The sequence below is a fragment of the Lutjanus erythropterus genome, chromosome 22, assembly GCF_056507025.1.
Source record: "Lutjanus erythropterus isolate fLutEry1 chromosome 22, fLutEry1.hap2, whole genome shotgun sequence".
Classification (NCBI taxonomy): domain Eukaryota; kingdom Metazoa; phylum Chordata; class Actinopteri; order Lutjaniformes; family Lutjanidae; genus Lutjanus; species Lutjanus erythropterus.
Window position 1 is genome coordinate 9477694 of NC_139338.1, and position 21589 is coordinate 9499282.

The 21589-nt window shown below is 38.8% G+C and overlaps 1 protein-coding gene across 2 annotated transcripts; it reads right to left on the reverse strand.

Annotated features, from left to right (window-relative positions):
* Nucleotides 1-3744: 3744 nt before the first annotated feature.
* LOC146306627 (protein mono-ADP-ribosyltransferase PARP12) lies at nucleotides 3745-21037 on the reverse strand. 2 transcript variants are annotated; one of them, XR_014768991.1, is made up of 13 exons: nucleotides 20675-21037; nucleotides 18556-18691; nucleotides 16342-17125; nucleotides 16179-16229; nucleotides 15936-16062; nucleotides 15552-15717; nucleotides 12889-13009; nucleotides 12693-12789; nucleotides 12511-12586; nucleotides 8961-9091; nucleotides 8488-8639; nucleotides 5814-6898; nucleotides 3745-5765 (listed from the first exon to the last, which is right to left on the reverse strand). XR_014768991.1 is itself a non-coding variant. In XM_084711088.1 (12 exons), exons 1-12 carry the CDS (start codon nucleotides 20938-20940, stop codon nucleotides 6132-6134), a joined length of 2874 nt encoding a protein of 957 aa, XP_084567214.1. In that variant the 5' UTR covers nucleotides 20941-21037; the 3' UTR covers nucleotides 3745-6131. The 2 variants fall into 2 exon arrangements, 1 of the variants encoding a protein (XP_084567214.1); XM_084711088.1 differs by having other exon boundaries at nucleotides 3745-6898.
* Nucleotides 21038-21589: the final 552 nt, after the last annotated feature.

Sequence of the window (21589 nt, forward strand, 5' to 3'; positions counted from 1 at the left end):
AGAAGATTTCATGTGATTGGTTCGTTATGAATATAAATACATATAAATAAAATAATAAAAATATTAAAAAGAGGATATCACATGTATCATATGCTCTCATGTACAGAGTGCGAGCACACATGCATCCAACAGAATACAGAGTGCAGTTCACGTAACGGCTACTGGTGTCATTAATAAGTTTTTTCTGAAATGATCACCTTTAAATTGGATATTTAAATATTAGAATATCAGTAGTAGTGTTTTAGCTGCATCATTTAAGCCTCTCTTTGATCATTTAATGTTGTCTGTGTGAATTCATGATATAATCAACTTTATGTGTGAGTATTAAAAAAAAGAACAGAGACCCCAAAGTGCAGCACAAATGTTGTTATCCAATCACAGCAAGACACATCTGCACACAGCAGCACCACAAAAATAGAAACTGAGATCAGGGTGCAGCCTAAGAGGATTGGTAGTTCATTCATATCACATTTAGACCGCATTTCCCAGCATCCCAGTTGCTTCCTATCATGGTCACAGAACTGTAAGTAGGACAGTTGAATGGCACATTTTTATTACAGTAAGTATGAGAATACAATTGTATACAAAAAGTAGTAAAGTAGAAAAGTAGAGAAAATATAAAAACTACACAAAAAATAAAAAACTACTAGAAAGTCCTTTACAGTACAACAGCACAGTATGAATTATCACCGTCTTGTGTCATTACAGGCAGATGTACAGTCGCATAACAATTCAGAAAATGGCACATTTTTGGCACAGCTCCGGTCTACAGCCATGCTAGCAGCTCTGTGAGGCTCTACTTAGGCACATTGGTTGGCAACTTTCAGCTAAATACCAATGTCAGCATGCTAACATCCTTTTAGCCCCATGTTTAGACAATTTTAGCGGATAACTCCGCAAACTCCGCTCATGCTAAAGTCGGGGTTAGCCTACTTTGGAATGTGCCAGGACTGTGGCAGTATGCAAAATTTCTTAGCCTGAGGCTAACAGCTTTCTTGGCCTGGAGCTAATAAGGTTCTAGACATGATTTCAGCACTGGGCTAAGTGCAGTGTTAAAAAAGCCTTAAAATGGCAAAATGGCACATTCCAAAGAGGGCTGAATCTGACTTTAATCTAGAGGTTGCTTATCCCCTGAAAATCTGCTAAACACAGGGCTACAATATTCTAGAATGTAAACAATCACAGGTTCGAACAGACATTTAACACGGCCAGTAGAAGTGTAGTGTGAATCATATAGCCCTGGGCTAACCTTAGGTTAGCAATTAGGCTTTTCACACCACACTTAACCCCAAGCTGTTTGCCCCAGGCTAAAAAAGCATTCACGCTGAAACAATCCTGGAACATTCCTGAGCTAAAAGTTAACCTTTGGCTTTTTTTTTCACACACACATCCAGGTTGAGGCCAGGATTCACACTGCACTTCTACTGCCTCTGGGTTAAATGTCTATTATTACAGAAACTGATGAGACCATTTGAGAAGGCTCTGTGATTGTTCTTTAATCTTTTAGCTCTGTTTCATACAGGCTCTGGGTTTAGTAATTTTTCAGGGGATAACCCTTCAAACTTGGGACTACCCTGCTTTGGGGTAGGGCCAACAAGCCCTTGGCTCAAGTCAGGGTTAGCCCACTTTGGAATGTGCCAGGACTGTGCCAGTGTGAAAGCTTTCTTAGCCTGTGGCTAAATGCAGTGTGGCCAAATGTGTTTGTAGAAAGGGGCTGAGTTATCCATGGTTGATTCCAAACCTCGGTTTAAGTATATGCTAAGAATATGCAGCCCTTTAGTAAACACAGAGACCAACACACTGCATGAAGCACCTTTAAGGACTTAAAACTGCAGCTGTTACCAAACACCTTTAATAATTGGCTGATCAACAGGTTCAGTATTGATCTATCGAGGCTGTACATACCGTAGATCTGCTGACTGCAGTTTTATTGAAATCACCACAAAAATTTCAGAAACTCAACAAAAACTTCTTCTGCTATCAGCCAAATAAAGATCTGACTCACTTCCAGTCACCCCAGGGTTTTTTTTGCCACTATAGCATTCTTCCATCGGCTGGAACAAAACCACCATGACTCAGCAGAAACATAAACACCACAAACACCAGGAGGGGTGCACACAAACAAAGGGAAAGGAGTTATATTTAATTCATAAGCTCTTGCAATGCAGGAAAACCAGATTTTCCGATACGCTGAGGCCTGGAAGCTCCACGCAGCTGGCTCTGGAGGATACCAGGAAAACGACAGCCAGGGAGAGACGGAGCAGCCGCCACGGGCACACATCAGACAGGAAGTGACTGCTTAGGCTGGTTAATGTCAGTGGATATTTACTGTCACTGGGTGGGCTGTTAGATCCTGCAGGGCACAGCTGCATTTCCCATAGGACAGCTCCATCTTAATGGGCAGCAAACACATAATGAAGCATGAGGGCGGAGAAATGGATGCAGTGGTAGTGACAGCCGAATCCATTTTCTCCCTGGGTATTGCCTCATCGTAACCTACAGTAGTGTTAGAGCGGTTTATCTTTTCTGCACAGAAAAAAAGGTGTTTTGAAACAAGCAGAGGAGGAAAGAGATGCTCTCAATTAGTGCTCTCAGTTTTTCCTTGAGAAAAAGGTCCTTCAATCTACAAACCCTCAAGAATCCACCAGTGCTTGTGAATTCTCTCATATTAGTTTGATTATGATTATTACAAAGCTCAGATAACAGCACACTTTTATTTTGAAATGATACAGGATTGCATACATTTGGAACATGACATGAAACCAGCTGGAATCAGGTCTTTAACCTGAAAAGAAATAGCTTATACAGAGCTCAGTTATTGTTTATGTATTGTTTGCTCTATTGATCTAAATTCTTTCTGCATAAATACATTTTCTGAAATTAGAAAAAAAAAAAAAAATCACCCACTAGCTAAACTCCCAAGTCCATCTAAACAAAATGGTGGACATTTAAATGTCTTTTTTTGATGCCGTTTTGTCCCAATATATACAGTATTATTATATTATATTGGAGAGGCAGACACCACTACAGCTGATATATTCAAAACTCTGCAACTCACACCTGAACAATCTAGATGGATAAATATCACTACAGGCCAGGGAAAAATATGTGTTTTTGATTAGGAGGGTGAATTGTTCCTTTGGCATTAGGACATTCCAAAACCCAAAGACTTTTCACTTACTATTTTTTTTTTTTTTTTTGGACAAAGAAAAGCAGAAAATCTTTTAACATTTAACACAACCACAATATTTTTGCTTGAAAAATTATTATCAAAATAGTTGACAACTAATTTTCTTTCAATTGACTACTCCAGTTAACATAAAAACATTCATTAGCTCAAATTTTCTTTGGTCCAAAACATTAACTGTATATGGACGACATGACAGCTCCTCAAAGTGAAATCAAATGATGTCTGTCATTTTAGATAGTTGTTCTGACACTGATGTATGCTTAAGTGTTGATATTTGTAATAAGTTTGGTGTTAATTAGTTAGTTGATGCTATAAAAGGGGTGTTTGACATCATGATTGACAGTCAATGGTACAAATCAAAGCTGTTTATTTCAGGGAATTTTTGAGTGAGGAGCGTTTGTACTGATCCGAGTACATCTGATCCAGGCTTTGCAGTCATTTGACAAAATGCCTGCATATAGTAAAACGTCTTCATGTCTTCATACTTGTATGTATAGATGTAATATAATTCAGATTTTGCACAAATCAGTGTTCAACTTTGGTGTAAATTAATGACATGTGGAATAATTCAGTGAAAAAGTCAGGTTGTGAAACTATAGTGAAATCTCATCTTAACATGCAAACATATTCACATTCACTCTGCAGTTTGTCAGGAAACACAACAGGAGGCAGTTGCTAGTGTATGTGTACACTCTTTGTTTGTGTGTGTGTGTGTGTGTTTTGAGGGGAGATGGGAGGTGATTTGCAGCCTAATGTCTAATGTCACAGGAAGCACCGGCAGCCATATTGATCATTTTTCATGCCCTGCCTCATTTCACTAAGAGGTCCAACCGAACCGCTGGTGGCGTTTTCAATTCACTTATGAGACGGAGAGAAAGACAGAGAACTGCAGCTCCAACAGCATCACACAAAGCAAACCCAAAGATAAAACAATGTTGCTTGTTCAGTTAATATGAACATTTCATTTATTTTCAATGCCCAGAATCAATAGTGTTTGCAAACAGTACAACAATTTTGATTTTTTTTTCCTATACAGATTTGAGTTGCATGTTAAAAGACAGGAAACAAATCAAACAAGTGCTGCTTTTAAAAAATCAATAACAGCACACTGCAAAGTTGTAAGACAAAAACAGCTTACGTATAAATTACAAAACCTCATTTACATTTTGTCAGTGAAGCTGATTCATTTTTAGCATTTAATTTTGAATGTCAACACAGCAGTTTGTCGTCCTCTACAGGCTGGGGAGTTATGCAGCAGCTTCCCTTAATCCAATAATTACTAGATATGATGTATTCTTTATTATTACCATGAACATAAGTATGTACATGGGATTGTGATGGGTAACATTTCCTGAGCAAATTTCTGACAACATTTTTTATTTCACATATAAACATATCCATAATAGATTAATTTCCATTAAGTACACCTCAATACTGTAAGTGTGTTTCCATCTGCCTGTTTTCCATTTGCGCATAAAAAAACCTGAGTGGAAATTCTACAAAAGTTGTGTATAGTTGTATTAGGTTAGTGCGCTGATAAAAGCAAAAGCTGACTGAGTGCGATGGTAACAGATCTGGTGAGAAAATCAGAACGTACATGAAGCAAACAGACTTGAACAGACAAATCAAAAATATATATGTTGTTTATGGTATTACTGCATCTTTTTTTGTCTTGTTCCATCTTTTACGTTGTTTTTTTGTTTTGTTATGACTTTTTTCTTTTGTTAACATCTTTTGGGTTGTTTTTCATCTTGCTGCATCGTTTACATTGTTTTTTGTATTTATGTCTTTTTTGTCTTGTTACGTCTTTAACTTGCTTTTTGTCTTTGACTTTTTTGTCTTGTGTCTTTTTGTTGTGTCTTTTAAGTCGTTTTTTGTCATTATGTCTTTTTAATGTTATGTAGTTTTGCTTTTGTTAAGCAAAAATGACTTGTACTTAATATGAAATGATGAATACACAAAGAAATTGCTGTGTAAAAAAGACTAAAAAGCAGAAGTACTGATTCAACTTCTTTACTCAAGTTAAAGTGAAAAAGTACAGGCTCTGAAATGTACTCAAAGTATACAAGTAAAAAGTAGCACTCTGAAGGACATTTTTACCAGCTGTTTCTGTGCAAAGCTAACTGAAATCCACCTTGTCTCCATGGTTGAGTCTTCCTCTTCGTCTGTTTCATCTTATTACGTCTTTTACGTCGTTTTCATTGTTACGTCTTTTTTCTCGTTATGTTAGGTGTACCTGCTTTTAGGTTGTTGTTTTTTTTGGCTTATTATGCCTTTTACCTTGTTTTTCATGTTTTTGGGCCTTTTTTTGTCTTGTTACAACTTTTACATTGTTTTTCACCCTTTTTATGTTTTTTTTTTTTTTTGTATTATTATGTTTTTCGTATTGTTACGTCTTTTTTTGTCTTGTTATGTCTTTTAGGTTGTTTGTAGTCTTGTTACAACTTTTAAGTTGTTTTTTGTCTTGTTAAATCTTTTAAATCATTTCTTGTATTGTCACGTCCTTTTTGTCTTGTTACCTTTTTTTGTCTTGTCTCATCTTTAAGGTTGTTTTTTGGCTTGTTATGTCTTTTACCTTGTTTTTCATATTGTTATGTCTTTTTTGTCTTGTTACATCTTTTACGTTGTTTTTCATCTTATTAGGTCATTTTATGTTGTTTTCTGTACTGTTACGTCTTTTTTGTCGTGTTACGTCTCTTAGGTTGTTTGTCGTCTTGTTACGTCTTTGTTTTTCGTCTTATGTCTTTTATTTCGTTACTTCTTTTACGTTGTTTTTTTGTCATCATGTCTTTTCTGCTTGTGTAATTTTTGACCTTAAATATGGTAATGATAATAATCTCAATATTTGCCAAAATTACCCTCATCATCCGCATAAGTTCCATCAAGCTCCTTCAGATGTCATTATCCATTCCAAAAACCTGTCCTCACTTCACCTTTGTCTCTAAGAAATGACACAGGTTTTTTCCTTTGTTGCTGGGATTGGTGAGGAAGGTGTAGAAGCTGATTTGTATTGGTACTGGTAAGCACTACTACTTGAATTATAAGATGACGTGGGTCGGGATGAGGCTGTGCTGGGTTGGTAAGATGATGTGAGTTGGGATGAGGCTGTGCTGGGTTTGTAAGTGGACGTGCTGGGTTGGTAAGATGACGCGGGTCGGGATGAGGCTGTGCTGGGTTGGTAAGATGACGCGGGTCGGGATGAGGCTGTGCTGGGTTGGTAAGATGATGTGAATTGGGATGAGGCTGTACTGGGTTTGTAAGTGGACGTGCTGGGTTGATAAAGTGATGTTGGTTTGGATGAAGCTGTGCTGGGTTGGTAATAGGTTGCACTGGATGAATAAACTGATACAGTGGGCTGAGGAGTTACTCGAGGTGCCGGTACTGGTGTTGGTGCCACCACTGGTTTCGGTGCCGGTGCTGATGCAGTACCATATAAGGAAACGAGCGGGTGCGTGGTCTTGTACTGCAGCAGGTACTCGGGGTAGATCTGGTGTTTCTCAAACACAACATAGATAGAAGGGTCAATTACGTTGTCTACGCAGCTGTCAAAGAAGTTTACGTCCCCACCGTCCTTGGAAGGAGGCCGACGGTAGTCTGAAGACCCTTTAGTGTAGTCTCCCACCAGCACCCGTGAGATGAACATGGATCTGACGTCAGAATCACCGGTGTAGCTGTGCGAGTATTTGGCATCCCGGGCAAAATAACTACCTGAATTTGAACAAAGAAAAAGATTTAAAATTTTTGGATTATTCTATGATTCATCTGCAGATTAAAACAATTTATGTGTTTGGTCTAAAAAAGTAAAAACAAAGTTAAACTATTTTTTTCACAAGCAGAATTTCCCAACACCAAAGGTCTAATCTAGGGTTGGACCCATGAAAACAATTTCAGACTGCCTTTTGATATTAAGTCAAATACCAGACCAGACTGATGACACCAACTTTTAACACTGGGTGTCGCACATGACTCAGCAGATCTCAGGTGGAACATAATGACAGTCCATGAACGAGGCAGGTTCACATTCCTGAAAGTCTTGTCATTTCTATTAACAACATAATGCAGTTACTTTATCAAGGCAAAGGAGAGTGGATCATATAGAGGCTTTGTGTGTAACTTTCCATATGCAACGTTACTGACTGCACTGACTATAGCTAGCTCTGTTAGCTGCCTCACTAATACAACAACAGTCACAGACATTACAGACAGTTATATTAGACTCATATTGAAAAGAGAAAATGATAAGGTCATTTTTATTAACTTTCCAACAATGTATTTCACAAGCTAGTTAGCAACTTAGCTCTGCACCACCATGTACTCAAGCCATGATGTGCATTCTGCTGTAGACTCTGCCCACATTTCCTATGATGCCTGTTAAGTTACTCGGCATGTTAGAACTCATAGCAAACAGTTTGCTGTTTTTTAATGTTACAAAAAGCTAAAATTCATCTGAGCATTTCATAGTGAGAAAAGTTGGTTTAGTCGGTTAGTCTGGATCAAATCAGTAAAACTGTAAACCAACCCAAGCCTAGTCTAAACCCAAAGATATTAAATGCAACATTCACCACAAAAAATCAGCATATCAAGCTGTGAAGCTAAAAGTAACAAATTTGGCATTTTAAAAAGATAAATGACTTCATAACAACCGAGTGACTATCAGAAAACTGCTGCAGTTTAATTTCCAGTTGATCAGCTGCTATATTTAGCATGTTGTGCAGCTAACGTGGCTACTACGACGGACAGGGGTGATGCTGGGCTAATGTTCTCATATTGAGGGACAAGTGAAACTGTGAATGTTAAACCTCATTTGAAGTCAACTAAATAATGGCAGTAGTAGGTCTGATGCAGGAAACTGTTTTTTCTTGTTTCTTTTTGTGGAACTTTACACTGTAGTGCTAACGTTAGTTCAGCTTGTGTTAGTTTCATTATTACAAGGAAACCCATTGTGCGCTGTGCCAGCATGTGCCCTGACAGGTAACTCTGGCTACATGTGAGAAAGAAATGGTCAAACTGCAGGAATTCAATTGCAGTGTTGTGTAACTCTGACTAGTACCCAGCAGCTAATTTGTTTTGCAGGAAGACCAGATCCACAGTTAATGCTACATTTAGCATTAGTGCAACAAATATTGCACTGCCACTACAGGGAAATTACATCATTGCAACAGCTCTAGTGCAAATTGTATGTGAAGTTTAACTTTTAGGATTAATCAGATTGACTTTCTTTTTAATTTAATATAACAACTGCACATGTTCTGTTATCATATCACCATGTACTCAAGATGAATATTTCTTCAACTCACCTTTGCCATAAGCAGTTCCATGAGTTCCACAGATTCTCCAGTCAAAGTTGGCGCGGCAGATGACGTCCACGAATTTAGTGTCAGTGCCATGAAAAAGCTTTTTTTCTGTCACATTGCGTCCACCGTTGTTCTTCTTCATCTGAGTTTTCTGCCTTAATTTAGCAAAAAAGACATCAGAAAACTTCAATTAAGATGATACATTTAAGAACGTAAAGTGAAATGACTTTTGGTGAAGAACACTTATATCCTGAACTTTTCATTCATAAATGAAAGAATTTTTCTTCTTCAAAAAGTTAGTCTTTAACAATCAGACAGTAGTAATCTGAGCAGATACGATAAGTTAGCTGAGATATTAAACACTCAAAGAGATTAGTGTTTGAATGATAAGTCTGCAGACCAAAAAATATTTTAAAAAAATATATATATTACATACACACATAAATGTGTATTATACATGCATATAGTATACATACCACTGAAAGACCTCCCAAAGGGCTTTGTTTTGAATCCTCTCAATTTTGACGATGTCAAAACCTCTCATGGTTTTACAGAAAAGAGCTTCAATCTCCTTAAATTCATCTGAGGCGCGCTGGAGGGAGACTCCCTGGACAAAAAAGAAAGAGAAAATAAAATATTTTTCTAAGGAAAAAAAAAATCAATAATCTCAAAAATTACTTGCAATAAGTGATTTTTTTTTTTTTGATATGATATGACATCACATTTGATATGGAGAATTTGCTTGTTTCCTATTTACACAGCCAACAGCTGTGCAGAAACATGGTCATGTGCCGAATTAACATTCACTCTTGTGACTCCATTTTTGGTCTCCACCCACTTCTGAGGGAAATATGTTGTTCTTTATTGTATCTGCTAAATCCTGCTTTAAATATGATCACCAGCTATTTGTTCACTGTGTGCCTGCTGTTTGGTGCTGAGCAAATAGTATACAGTGAGTTTTTAGGACTGCGCACAGAAAATCACGCCTCTTGTGGGCAAAAATGACTCTATGAGAACTGTGAGACTGAGCCAAAACCGTAAAGTTGTGCCAGACAGCCAACAAATTCTGAAAGTTGCTATAAAGCGCTGTAAAGCCAAGAGGAGGTTCCTTTCACTTATTCATTTGATACATTATTCTAATAAAAATATTGATTATAGCTGCTTTAATTGGATCGACACCCTTTACTGCCACTTAAATTTAATTTTCTAAATTATTTTTTTTTTATGTTTTTGATTCTTATATATATCTACAGAATGCTGTTCTTTGTTTTGTACTTGTCTTTTAATAGTTATAACTACGTCATAGCTGATTATATACATAAAAAATGAGTAGTGCTGAAATTCTCTCAATAAAGGACCATATTTCTTATTTAAAAAATCTCAGTTTACACCAATGGAAAATCATTTTGGAGTGACAGGATTGTCTGCCAACAAGATATTAAAATAGTCTTATGTAGCTTAAAGGCCAAACGAGCAAAAGAAAATGAAATTCTTGCATGTTTTAAGTCTTGTTAAGTTTTGTTACTCGCAAACTCAAAGGCTGCAGGTTCTCCACTAGACTTGCGTCACCTGCAGCTTTAGAAGTGCGCGTTTCACTTTTATTATAACTGCACATCTACAGGGCAAAACTGCTGCTGCAAATTCTTTTGCCCACAGGTGGTTCAGGTTGGACTGGAACTGTTGTGTGGCTCTGCAGGTAGACGATGTTGGCCTGGTTTCAAGTGCTTCACATCAGGAACACTGTGTCCTCGTTAGAAAAGTTCTTTTCACTCCTCCCAGGAAGACTTTTCTCTCCACTATTTTATATTTTGGGTTATTGATAAAAAGAAAAGTAATTTTTATCTATTACTAACACAGGAGGAAATGGTGTATTTGTTGGGGACTATTTTCAGCAGCGGATACACATTTTGTGGGATTTTATGTGGGAAATAAACAACAGTGGCAAGTTCGTCACCTGGTGCAACAGTGTGGCTCATTGTGTGGTTTCATTAGTTTTTAGCAAACAACTGAACTCTATGGCACAGAGGAATAACACACACTTTTCTTTTAGCAGGAATTGTTGGCAATAAGAGAAGTACAGATTATTATTGCCAGTCTCATCATTTAAAGTCATTTTGCTACAAAACTTAGCTTCACTTATAGTAGCTTAAGTTTGTAATGTGTGCATGGAGACATGACAAAAAAGCTGTGGTTATTATTAAGGATTTGTTTTTTTTTTCTGTGGTGCTGATGACCCCACAATGCACAATTGAAATGAACATAGTGGTCCAACAACATTGGCGTGTTCTTTTCAGGAGTCACACTTTTATTTCTTGGTAGTACAGTTAGACAAAGCATTAAAAGGAACATGCGGATATCCAATCAGTGTTAATTTATTGCTTTAATTGACTACATTTACCATCAGCACTGAATGGATATGCAAATGAAAAGTGATGAAGTTTCCCTTTAATTTATGCTGAATATATAATAATAACAACATACAATGTGGAACTGAGACAATTATAGATTAAAATACAGGAATGTCTTATTTTTATGTTAATATTAGAAGCTTCAGCTTTCCAGGTTGATGCAAAACAACATTGATTTTTTTTCACCTCTTTTGTTAGAAACTCACATCCAGAAAAACAAACAATAAGCAAATATGGACATCATGAAAATTATCATATGGATTAGGTTACTTCTAGCAGTTAAGGCCCAAACTAACTGAAAACAATAATTGACATGCCTTGTTTTACTGCAGGCATCGGATTTAAAATGCCAACACCACAGAAGCAGCAGTATTTTGAGAAAAGGTTGCTATTCATATTTATCTGTTTATGTAATATGTTATGTTAATAGGAATTTATTTCTTTAATAAACTGTTGTCCTCTGTGACAAGTGTCTGTCTATATCGGTGTGTGTAAGTGTCCAGCAGGAAATGAGCACCAAACTCTCTGGACAATATGCAGTTTTGATATGTGTGATTATTCCTGATCTATTTTACATGACCACGATGCATAAGCACTGTAATTTGTGTGTGCGTGCGCACACAGTGGGAGTGGATGGGCAAAAGAGATAAACAACTAGAGAGAGTGTGACTGCGATCAAAGCAGAGGGACTGAAGTTTAGCAGTGAAGTTGTCTAGTGGCAGTAAATGTACAGTTTGCCCACGAAAACACTGCAGAAAAAGTCCAAGATGTTCCTGTGTTTTTCTTACCAGCTGCTAGGTAAAGTGAAGGGAGAGTGCCTTTTTACCAGGCACAAGCCACAGGTTTACATGCATAATGTCAAAAAGAAATAATTAAAAGATTAGAAGTCTAAATAAATGCTTCAAGGCACGTTTATGCCTGTCTGTTTTATACAAGGCACATGTAGCTGTTGGAGACAGTGTTTGTTGCACTAGACACGCAAAAAATGTGTCTCATTTGCGGTCGAGACAGGGGGTTAGTTAATAACTTCAATTTTCAACAGTTTGAGAACATTGTAAACTACAGAAGACAACAAATTGAACACCAAAATACCCCGAGAGAGAGAGAGAGACTGGGCATCGTAGTTATTATTAGTTAATAATGCACTCCAGTCTGCAGTGTAGTTCATACTTCACAGATAAAACACAGTGTTACTGTACAGTAACATTAGATAAAAAATGTTTTTATATCACGTGGACACTTCTGTCCATATTTGCACATTCCCTATATCTGCTGTGTCTGATCACACTTTAATTTTTCCTCATGTCCATGCCCTTTGTTCCTTTCAGCTCTGTAAAAACAGGGACTGTGGCTGCAGATAAAAGCTGAAGTCCTAATTTGATGTTCCAAAATTGAAACAAGGTCTGAATGGTGGCATCAAGGCAGTTTGACGCACTTTTGGTGCATGTTCAGCCAATTTAAACAACAGGTACACATCAAAATTCAAGCTTTAGGACACTTTCAGCACCTTTGAACCTTTACACTAGTTAGTAGTGTTAAACTATCTATTAGCTTGTTTTATATATTTAATAGCATGCACATTCACATATAGTTTGATGGTGTAGTGTATTCACAACACCTTGAATCCTGTTTCAGGGATCTGTGTCTTGTCCCAGTGACCTGGTATAGCAGCCAAGTTTGCTCCAACAGGCCGTCTGTGGACAGAAAACAAACCAGGATTAGTTTTATTGAGAGGTATTTTGAATAAAATGTTTTTTTTAAAAAGAGTGGGATCAACACAGTATATTTAGGATGTCGTACCTCACTCTCCTTGTTTGGACATCAGTGGCAGACACAAACTGGGGCCGTCTTCTCACAAGCCTCTTAGTGGTATACTGTTTGTTTGTTTGTATCATGTCTGAGGAGAAAAAAAATGACACAATTATAATTCTGCTTTCATACTTGAAAACTGCACAAATGTGTAAACACGGAGATCAGTTGCATAATCTTTGTTTACCCTGGAAACTGAGTGAATATGTCTGTGAGCCGGCTTTGAACTCCACCACATCTTTGTCATTGTCCAGGAACTTCTGCTCCAGTTTAGAGCTGTCCATGTCTGCTGGCTTGTGTCCACCGTCCTGCCACACAAGACAGAGAAGTCTGTTTTTACCTCAAGGTGGTATTGTATGCAAAAATTTCAGTTGAATTATTTTTGACTGCAAATCAGCTGATGGAATGTTTCCAAAGAAAAAAGTTCCACATTTTAGGAATTTCACCAATTTTCTTGTCTTTCTGAGAGTTAGAGGAGAAGGTCAACACCACTCTCATGTCTGTATGCTAAATATGAGGCTACCAGAGGAGTGGATGGAGGGGGAATCGGTGGGGTCAGGGACTGTTTTTGACTATAAAAAAACTACAAAATTCAGCTACCATTGTTGTCATCTCTGTGAGGCTGCCAGGCAACCAACAGAGTCAAGAAATAGTTTAACTGTTGATGCAGCAGCTTTTTTTTATAATATTTTGGGAAAATGTACTGAATTTAAGAATGTGGCCTAAAAATTCAAGACTTCAATTTATTAAAGTGAAATGTGAGGAACACTGTGAGTCTGCAGTGTGGTCCAGGATTAGGATTTTCATCAGATTTTTCGTGCCGTGTTCAGATCCCTCTCTGGAAGTCTGAAATTGTAGCTTCAAGTAATGTTCTTTTTGAAAGTGTGAACCTGGAGGACAAAAGATTAAGAGATGAGAAGGACTCAAAGTTGGACAATCGATCAACTATAGCTGAGGGAACTCCACCAAAAGCCTTTAAAACTTTTAAAACTATTTCTCAATCCATCGTTTCAATATGAGCATGACAATTTCAAATTTATGCAGTCTGACAACAATCTGCGCTGCTGCTAATCTCTTTCCTCAGAGATGCTGCCACACAGCCTGTGAACACAGCCCAGGCACTGTGGCAGCATCTCTGGATTTTTGTGTGGATGTAGAGCCATAAAAGATAAGATTAAAACTTTAATGAAGTGCATGGGTAGCAGCTTAAGCAACAGAATACAGCAGGGGAAAAATGCCTACTATAAACATTAAGCAGATAAAACAGAATGTAAAGAGTTGCAGGGTTATGTAAACACACACAGTCGTCAGTTCAGCGCAGGTTTAGTAGACCACGAGTGGGAGAGATAAAGTGGGAAGTTCAGACCTGATTTGAGTTTTTACATTTCTGTCCCTTTAAAAGTCAGAATCTGAGGCCGCTGCTCTCCACGAGTCTAACAACTACCCACAGCCAGTGTCGCTCAGATAGCTCAGGATTGCATCAGAAGACTAATATCACATTATAAATTCCATTTCAGAGCAAAGCTTGGACAGCCTCACTTCTTTCTCATCGCGGGCAAAATTTACCAGAGTAAGTTTGCTGCAGTGAGTTGTTGTCACTACAGCAGCGTGTAGGGTTGTGGTACGCCGACAAAATGTCACTGACGTCGAGGTAAAGTGGCCATTTTTAGCCCAAATCAGCTCCACTAGCTTCGCTTGCCGAGGCATGTTGTCAGTGTGCATATCTTCAGTGAAAGTGTTGGCTGCTGCTGCTGTTTCATGCTGCTGCACTGTTTGCCAACTCACGCTGTTATCTATTAGGGAACTCTTTCAACAAGGAAGGTTTTAATGACGTGGCATTATCAAGTTCAAACTCTGATCAGCCGTAAAATGGTCAGACTGGTTGCAATAGCAGTGCTGCAGACTGGCAATACTGGAACATCCCTATGTATGAATATTTACCAAATAGCAAAACAAACGTAGCTCATGAGAAACAAAGTCCTCCTGTTCCTTCCTGAAAATGAGATACTCTAGTGTGACAAGATGACCTTCAAAATACATTAACTGGGTTTTAGCCACTTGGGGGATGGAACAAAAAAAGCTATAAACGCAACATTTCATTGTTTTGTATGGTGAACGTGTTAGCAGTTGCTTATTTACACAGCTGTCAGTTAGCAACATTAGCATTCATTATCCCTGCCAGGTGTAAACTGGGAGGGGATCATATAAACGCTTCTGCATGTGTGTGTGTGTGTGTGTGTGTGTGTGTGTGTGTGTGTGTACCTCTGTACCAACCAGACATTTTTTGATGCACATTCATGACTGTATGCTGAGGGACCTCTGTGATTCAGAATTAAACTCCTTCAGAGACTTCACTACAAACAATATATGAATCTGGACAGACGTGGATGTAAACTGGCAGTTGTGGTGGCATTGCAGTAGGTGCTTCACCATCTGTTACTGTGCAGGGATCTGCACTTTACTGACTGACATATTTTGGTTAGGAGTTGTGTTTGTAACCACCTGATGAATGTAGTTCTATTTTTCACTCTCTTTTCTGCTGTTTTGTTTTTCTGATGGAATTATCTGCCTTTAACCACTAAATGCTTGACTATGTCCATTAGCTTCCAGCTAAATTTGTCTGTTGGGTGTTTGGTGCTGAGCAGGTAGAGGAAGGTTTTAGGGGTCTTTTTGCAGAAAAAAGTTTGAATGCTTTGTCCTGAGAAGATATTTGATAGGAGACAAAAGCAAAGTGTGCAATAACACCAGAACAAAAAGCTGAAAAACACTACAAAGTGCTGTAAGGATACAGGGAATGGGCAGCAATTCTTTGTGCCTTCAAACTAAAAATGAGCAACTCCTGTTACTCACAGTTGACGCGTACGTGTTCCATTTTCCGAACTCGTCCTCCCAGTACCAGACCCACTCAGTGGTGAGGATGAAGGTTGGCTCGAGCAAAGAGTTGATGGTTGACAGTCGTCGTACTTTCTTAGGCCCACAGGTCATCGTGTCAAAATGCACAGGTGGGCTGGTAGTACTAAAGACAGCAAAATGAGTAACTATTAATTCATAAAAATTCAATTCAGATTTTTATAAGCAAATAATCTATTGTGTTACACCAACACATTAGTTTGTTCAAACAATCCCATTGCAATGGAAAACAATGGGTGAGTGTTTACATATACATGTTGACATTGTTGAGTTTAGGAATATCTTTCTAGAACTACAATCCCATTAAATGTTAGCAGCAAGTACCTGTATGTGTTTTCAGGGTCACAGTAGTCCTTCTCAATCTTCTCATTATCAGACATGACAGTCCACTGATCGTTCTCTCTGATCTCCCATCTGTACGGCATCTTGTCATGAGCTTTAAAGCATTTCTCTGAGAACACACCGGTCATAAAAACCATCTTTAATGTCACTGCAGCAAACTGATGTAACGATCCCTTTACACTACACGACATAAGTGGAATTATTGTTGTTGTGATTGCTACTCACCCTCATGTTTACAGTGGCCTTTGATGAAGTACATGCATATCTCAGTTTTATCTAAAAGAAAGAAAGAAAAACAACACTTTAAAGGGTTGTTTTGTTTTTACATTTCACATAGTTCCTTCAGAGAACACTTTCAATCAAAGCTTTCGCAGCCGGCGTAGTTTACCTCTGACAGGCCTTGGCCTCTCTCTTCTGTTCGGCCCATCATCGCCGTTTGCACCTTTGTTGACAGCAGCCAAGAGGTCATTAGTGGAACGGGTTTGTGGCAGCGGTTCATGGTCGCCCCTGTTGCCGTGGTTGCCACCTCTCCCTCTAGGAGCAGTTTTACTCCCCCTTCGTGTTTCTTTTCTGTTCCGACCATCCTCGCTGCTAGCATCAGTGTCGTTGGCAGCAACAGAGGAGAGGTCACTGGTGGAGGAGTTTAGTTGGTCAGTGTTGCCATCGGATCGTCCAGTGTCAGTGTACAGGTCTAAGTCATCGATGTCAGCAAGGATGTCACTGGTGGATAAGGTACGCTCCTGGTTGCCCAGGTTTCCTCTGTTGCCTCTGTTACCTCTGTTGCCCCGGTTTCCCCTATTGCCTCTATTGCCTCTATTGCCTCTGTTGCCCCGGTGACCACCTCTCCCTCTGTACCACATTGCAGTGTTGTCAGCAACAGAGGAAAATGCACTGGTGGAAGATGTCGGTTGCCGCTTTTGATGGTTGCCCTTGTTGTCGGTGTACTTCAAAGCCTGTATATTTGCATAAACTGACCTCAAGGACAGGAGGATGTCTAAGGGCACGCTTCTCTCCTGCAGGTTTTTCAATGGCTGTGGCGCAGTAAATTCATGATTCCTGTAGCAGCTGCAGTTACGGTTCGGGTACTTCTCACAGATGTGCAGTCTCTTGCAGTCATTACCATCCTGACACCGGCCAAATTCACCTTCACCGTTGTTGTAATCATAACATATCTGGAGTAGGGACAAAATGTGGTTAAAATCAAGCAAATGAAAAGGCAACCACAAACTACTTTATAGACACAGATATAATCCTGCTAAACCCAAGTGTTGCTAAAGTCAACAAAACTTCAGGTACTCAAGAACAGTGGTTCTCAACCCGGGGTCTTGAAATAGTTCATGGAGGGTCACCAGATGGTTATGGAGAATAAAATAAAACATTGTGGTAAGCAGCAGGGAACAAGAGAGACAGGGGCCAGCTGTCAAACACATCAGCCCCTTAATGACATTCAACATAATGATGCTGGCCTTCTCCAAAAGTTTTCTAGTAAAAATGAAAGTAGTCCTGGTGAATTCTACTGCAGAAAGAAAGTAGTTCCTACATGTAACTGCTCACAACAAGGTCTGTGGATTATCCTGAGTAACTGGGTCATGATGTTTGGAAAAAGATGTTGGTTTTGAATTTTTCAAATCTATTCTACAAGCCCAGTGCCATTTAGTCACATTACATTCAAGCAAAGGTAGACGTCTCTACAGCCGATATCTCCGAAACTCTGCAACTCACACCAAAAGGATAAAGGAAGGATAAATAGCACTACTTTTGTGAACTGTCCCTTTAACCAATGAGCTATAGCCAGTTATGCTAGCTATCATATGGCACCTTCTGCAATATGGAGTTCTTGTGGGGGTCATGAACACCAACCTAACTATCCTGGGTCGTGATTTAAAAAAGTAATAGGGGTCTGTCTCACGATACCAAGGGTCCATAAAAAGTTTTCAAATTCATTCATTTGAATTATTATTATATTTAAAAAATAATTAATTAACCAAAGACTTAATTATGGCCTACATGTATTTTATGATTAGACTTTTAGCAATCATTACTTATTTACACAAACCATTTCTTTTGCACAAACAATTTTATAGGCTTATAAATGCTCTTTTTATATTTTTTTTAATTATTTTATATCATTTATATTTTATGGGTATATTTTAGAACCCACAAGACCCACTTTTTATTTTATGCACTAAGAGTGAAGCACTCTCTCTGCATGTGTGTGTATGCATGTTATGTGTGACATGGTGCAGATATTTTTGATTTATGTCTAATATCTTTCTAATACATTTGTCTTGTGTTCATTCACATAACTAAGACAACAGGAAATAAATTATGTCTTTTATTCCAAGGGATTTATGAGGGGGTGCCCTGGATACTTTATACTGTCCTTGGCTGAGAAAAACAAAAATCTTTGCTCTTTCTAGTAATCATATTTTCAAGATCTCTCCATAGAGGCAACAGATGGTTAGTTAGTTCTGGTCCACTCAGCGACCGATCAAACAGATCTGATTTGACAATATGACAACTCCTTTGAAAATATTCCCATACCCCTTTTTCCTTCATAGTCTCTACTCTGAATGCAGCTTCTGGATGTAGTCAGACTTACAGGAGGCAGGATCCTGTCGTCGCTCTGCAGCAGCAGTGTGCACAGCTCCGTCCTGTTCAGGCTCTCCAGCTCATGTTCTCGCAGTATCCTCTGATTGTGATCAGAGCCCAGCTCATGGGAGAAGTTACATCCTCGACTGTCAAAGAAAACAACACACACAGTTCAGTCATGAGTCTGAGCCTGAAACATACAGTTGCTCAGCGAAAGAGTAGATTCCTATATGATGTATTGCACAACACATTTAATTAAGCTACATATTGGATGAATATGGATTTATTATGCATTCATGTGCTGCTTGGAAAGTCTACAGATAGTGTTGCTATTATCAAAAATGAGACATAAAGCTAACTACACAGCAGCACATTTGAACAAACAAGAGTTATAGCCATGGCTCCAAAGAGGAAGTGAACATGTTTTTGTTGTGTTTTAGACTTGACTGATTCAGAAGTTATCTACAGTCATATGCTTACAGGTCTAAAGGTCACCATTACATCACATATCTGATTTGCCTGACTGCTGTCAGATGACTTCGTATGAAATTTCAAGCGCAGGATTGGTATACTGCATTTGGTTGTTCTGCAAGTCGGCCTATAAACGTTGAAACAAGAAGGCAGAGTATGTGACAAACGTCAATCTTTAAGCAACAGTTTGCAAAAAATTTGCTTTCTTGCTAATAGTCAAGAGAAGATTGAATCCACTTGCCTGTTTATATGGTAATATGTAGGAGCCTGATAGCTTAGCATACAATAAAGACTTAAAACAGGCAAAACTCACACTCCAAGTTACTGCACCCGCTTAAAACCATACTGTAACACTTTTACACTTGACTGAGCTAAGGAAACAGGTGATAGCTCCATATTTAGTGTAGAGACATAAGAGTAGCATCAATATTCTCATGTGACATTAACGCTCTGGCAGAAGTGAATAACCTAAGCAGTCTTCCCAAAATTGTCAGGCTTTGCAGCGTATAGCAGTGAGCTTGCAAACTGCAAAGAGCTCGTCTCATCCTCGCCTCGCCTAGCGTGTAGGGGACTCTATCATGACCGCGAAAACTCTCAAGAACAACTGTTTGGTTTCCCCGTTTTGGTCTACCATAGAGACATGGTGGTGCAGCGTAGTGGCCTCTCTGAAAGAGGACCTGCACCCTCTGTGGATATAAAACACTCATTCTAAGGTAACAAAAACACAACGATTCTTATTTTCAACTGATTATACACCGATAAAAACATACTTATGAAATTATATTCCACCTCAGGGTCCCCTTCCATTCTATTCAGCGTACAACCTTTCTAGTTAGTCAACATGCACAACAGCTGGACAGTGACTCTGTTTGACCTGGATGAACAGATAATTAGTACCATTGGTAAACACCTTTGTTTACACAACTATTTCATGTCAAATTGGCTGCTGTAGAAACAGTCTATCACTGCACTTGGAGGTACTAGAAGAGTTTAGTTTGCTTGGGTTGGAGTCCCGTTTCCAGTGTTTGAGCTAATAGATTAAGATTACAGTTTGTGGCCACATTAGCTTTACATTACAGACATGAGACATGGTGTCTTCTCTACTAATTCTCCTCCTGAAGTTTTGCTAAAATGTCAGATTACTCCTTTAATAACATTAACTTTGAAGCTCCCTAAAAAAAAACAAAAAAAAAAACAAGTGACCACCAAATTTTAACAGTAAAAGGTGTCAAGTTAACCTGTAAAGCCACATAATGTCCCTTTAAAAAAAACAACTTTATTGATAAAAATTTTAAAGTGCAAAGAGGGAAAGTTAATGTCAAGCTACAATCGAAGTGTCGGACTTTGCCAGCAGTGCCTGAACGCACCACGTGCTCCAAGGCCTTTTAAAGAGATAGACATTCAATGCAACCGCATGAAAGTCCGATTAAACGCAAAAAGCAACATTTGACAGCGGTGTCATTCATTTAATAGTTTTAAACATGATGATAAATGATGAAAAAAATGCTGACAACATGGATTTCAGAAATAAAAGTTCATTTGAAGACCATCTCTGAAGCGGTTTCAGGCCTCTCCCACTTCCAGCATCACCAGTAACATCAGGTTAACACGCCAGTTTGAGGCTACATAACTCTTTACTTAAAGCGAAACATATTTACCGCAACTGAATGAAGCGACATGATCCGGTGAAGAGGTAGTCTTTACACAGGTGGAGCCCCCTGCATGTCCCCGGACAGTCTTTGGCTCTGCACAGCCTCACTCTGGTCCTGGCCACCACCTTCGGCTGTCCGAACGGGCAGCACGAAACAAACTTATCCTTGTTACCAATTATCTCCGTCACAGGGCCCAGATTATACACCAGCTCATCGGTGTTCACTGCGCCTTGATTGGCACAAATAAACTTCAGTATTTCAGGCTCCAACATCTCGACGCTGCTGCTGTGTTTCCTTCCGCCAACAAGCAGGAGAAGACGGCAAACTGCTGACTGACTGCTGTCTTCAGTGAAGTGGGACAGTCCGGTATCATTTCTGATGATTGGAAACCGAAACTTAACTATCAGTAGCAGGTTGATGCTGTAGTGCTGCTGTTGTCCGCTTGGGGGCGTCCCCGTGTTATATGACCTCACACAGCCGTGGAGCATGAGGGCAAAGATCTCCCTCTGTTTTTCACATGAATACTGTGGAAAAATTCAGATCCCTCAGTTCTTGAGATCTCTACTCTGAACAGTAAAGACACATTAGATATATACATTACAAGTAAATTACAAATATAGGAGTTCCAGACATTTACTAAAAATAAAAACTAAAAAAAGTAATTTGGTTTGGTTTATTTATATTTATTTATTTATATCGCACCTGATCAGTTATCTCAGGTTACTTTTCAAATAGAGCAGGTCTAGACTCTTTATAATATTACTTACAGAAACCCAGTAGTTCCCACCAAGAGCAAGCACTGAGGCAGCTGTGATGAGGAAAAACTCCCTTTAAACAGGCAAAAAGCTCAGGCTGATCCAGACTGAGGACACATTATATTCTGCCACCTGGTTGCCATTGTTTTTCTTGTTGCGGTAGTTT

What these genes read in the sequence shown, in the direction of transcription:
- LOC146306627 (XM_084711088.1), bottom strand. Translation starts at nt 20,940, where the DNA reads ATGTTGGAGCCTGAAATACTGAAGTTTATTTGTGCCAATCAAGGCGCA. An exon ending in GACCCTGAAAACACATACAG is followed by an intron (nt 15,718 to 15,935) that starts GTACTTGCTGCT and finishes TGCTGTCTTTAG; the next exon opens with TACTACCAGCCCACCTGTGC. An exon ending in TGGAACTGCTTATGGCAAAG is followed by an intron (nt 6,899 to 8,487) that starts GTGAGTTGAAGA and finishes GTTCAAATTCAG; the next exon opens with GTAGTTATTTTGCCCGGGAT.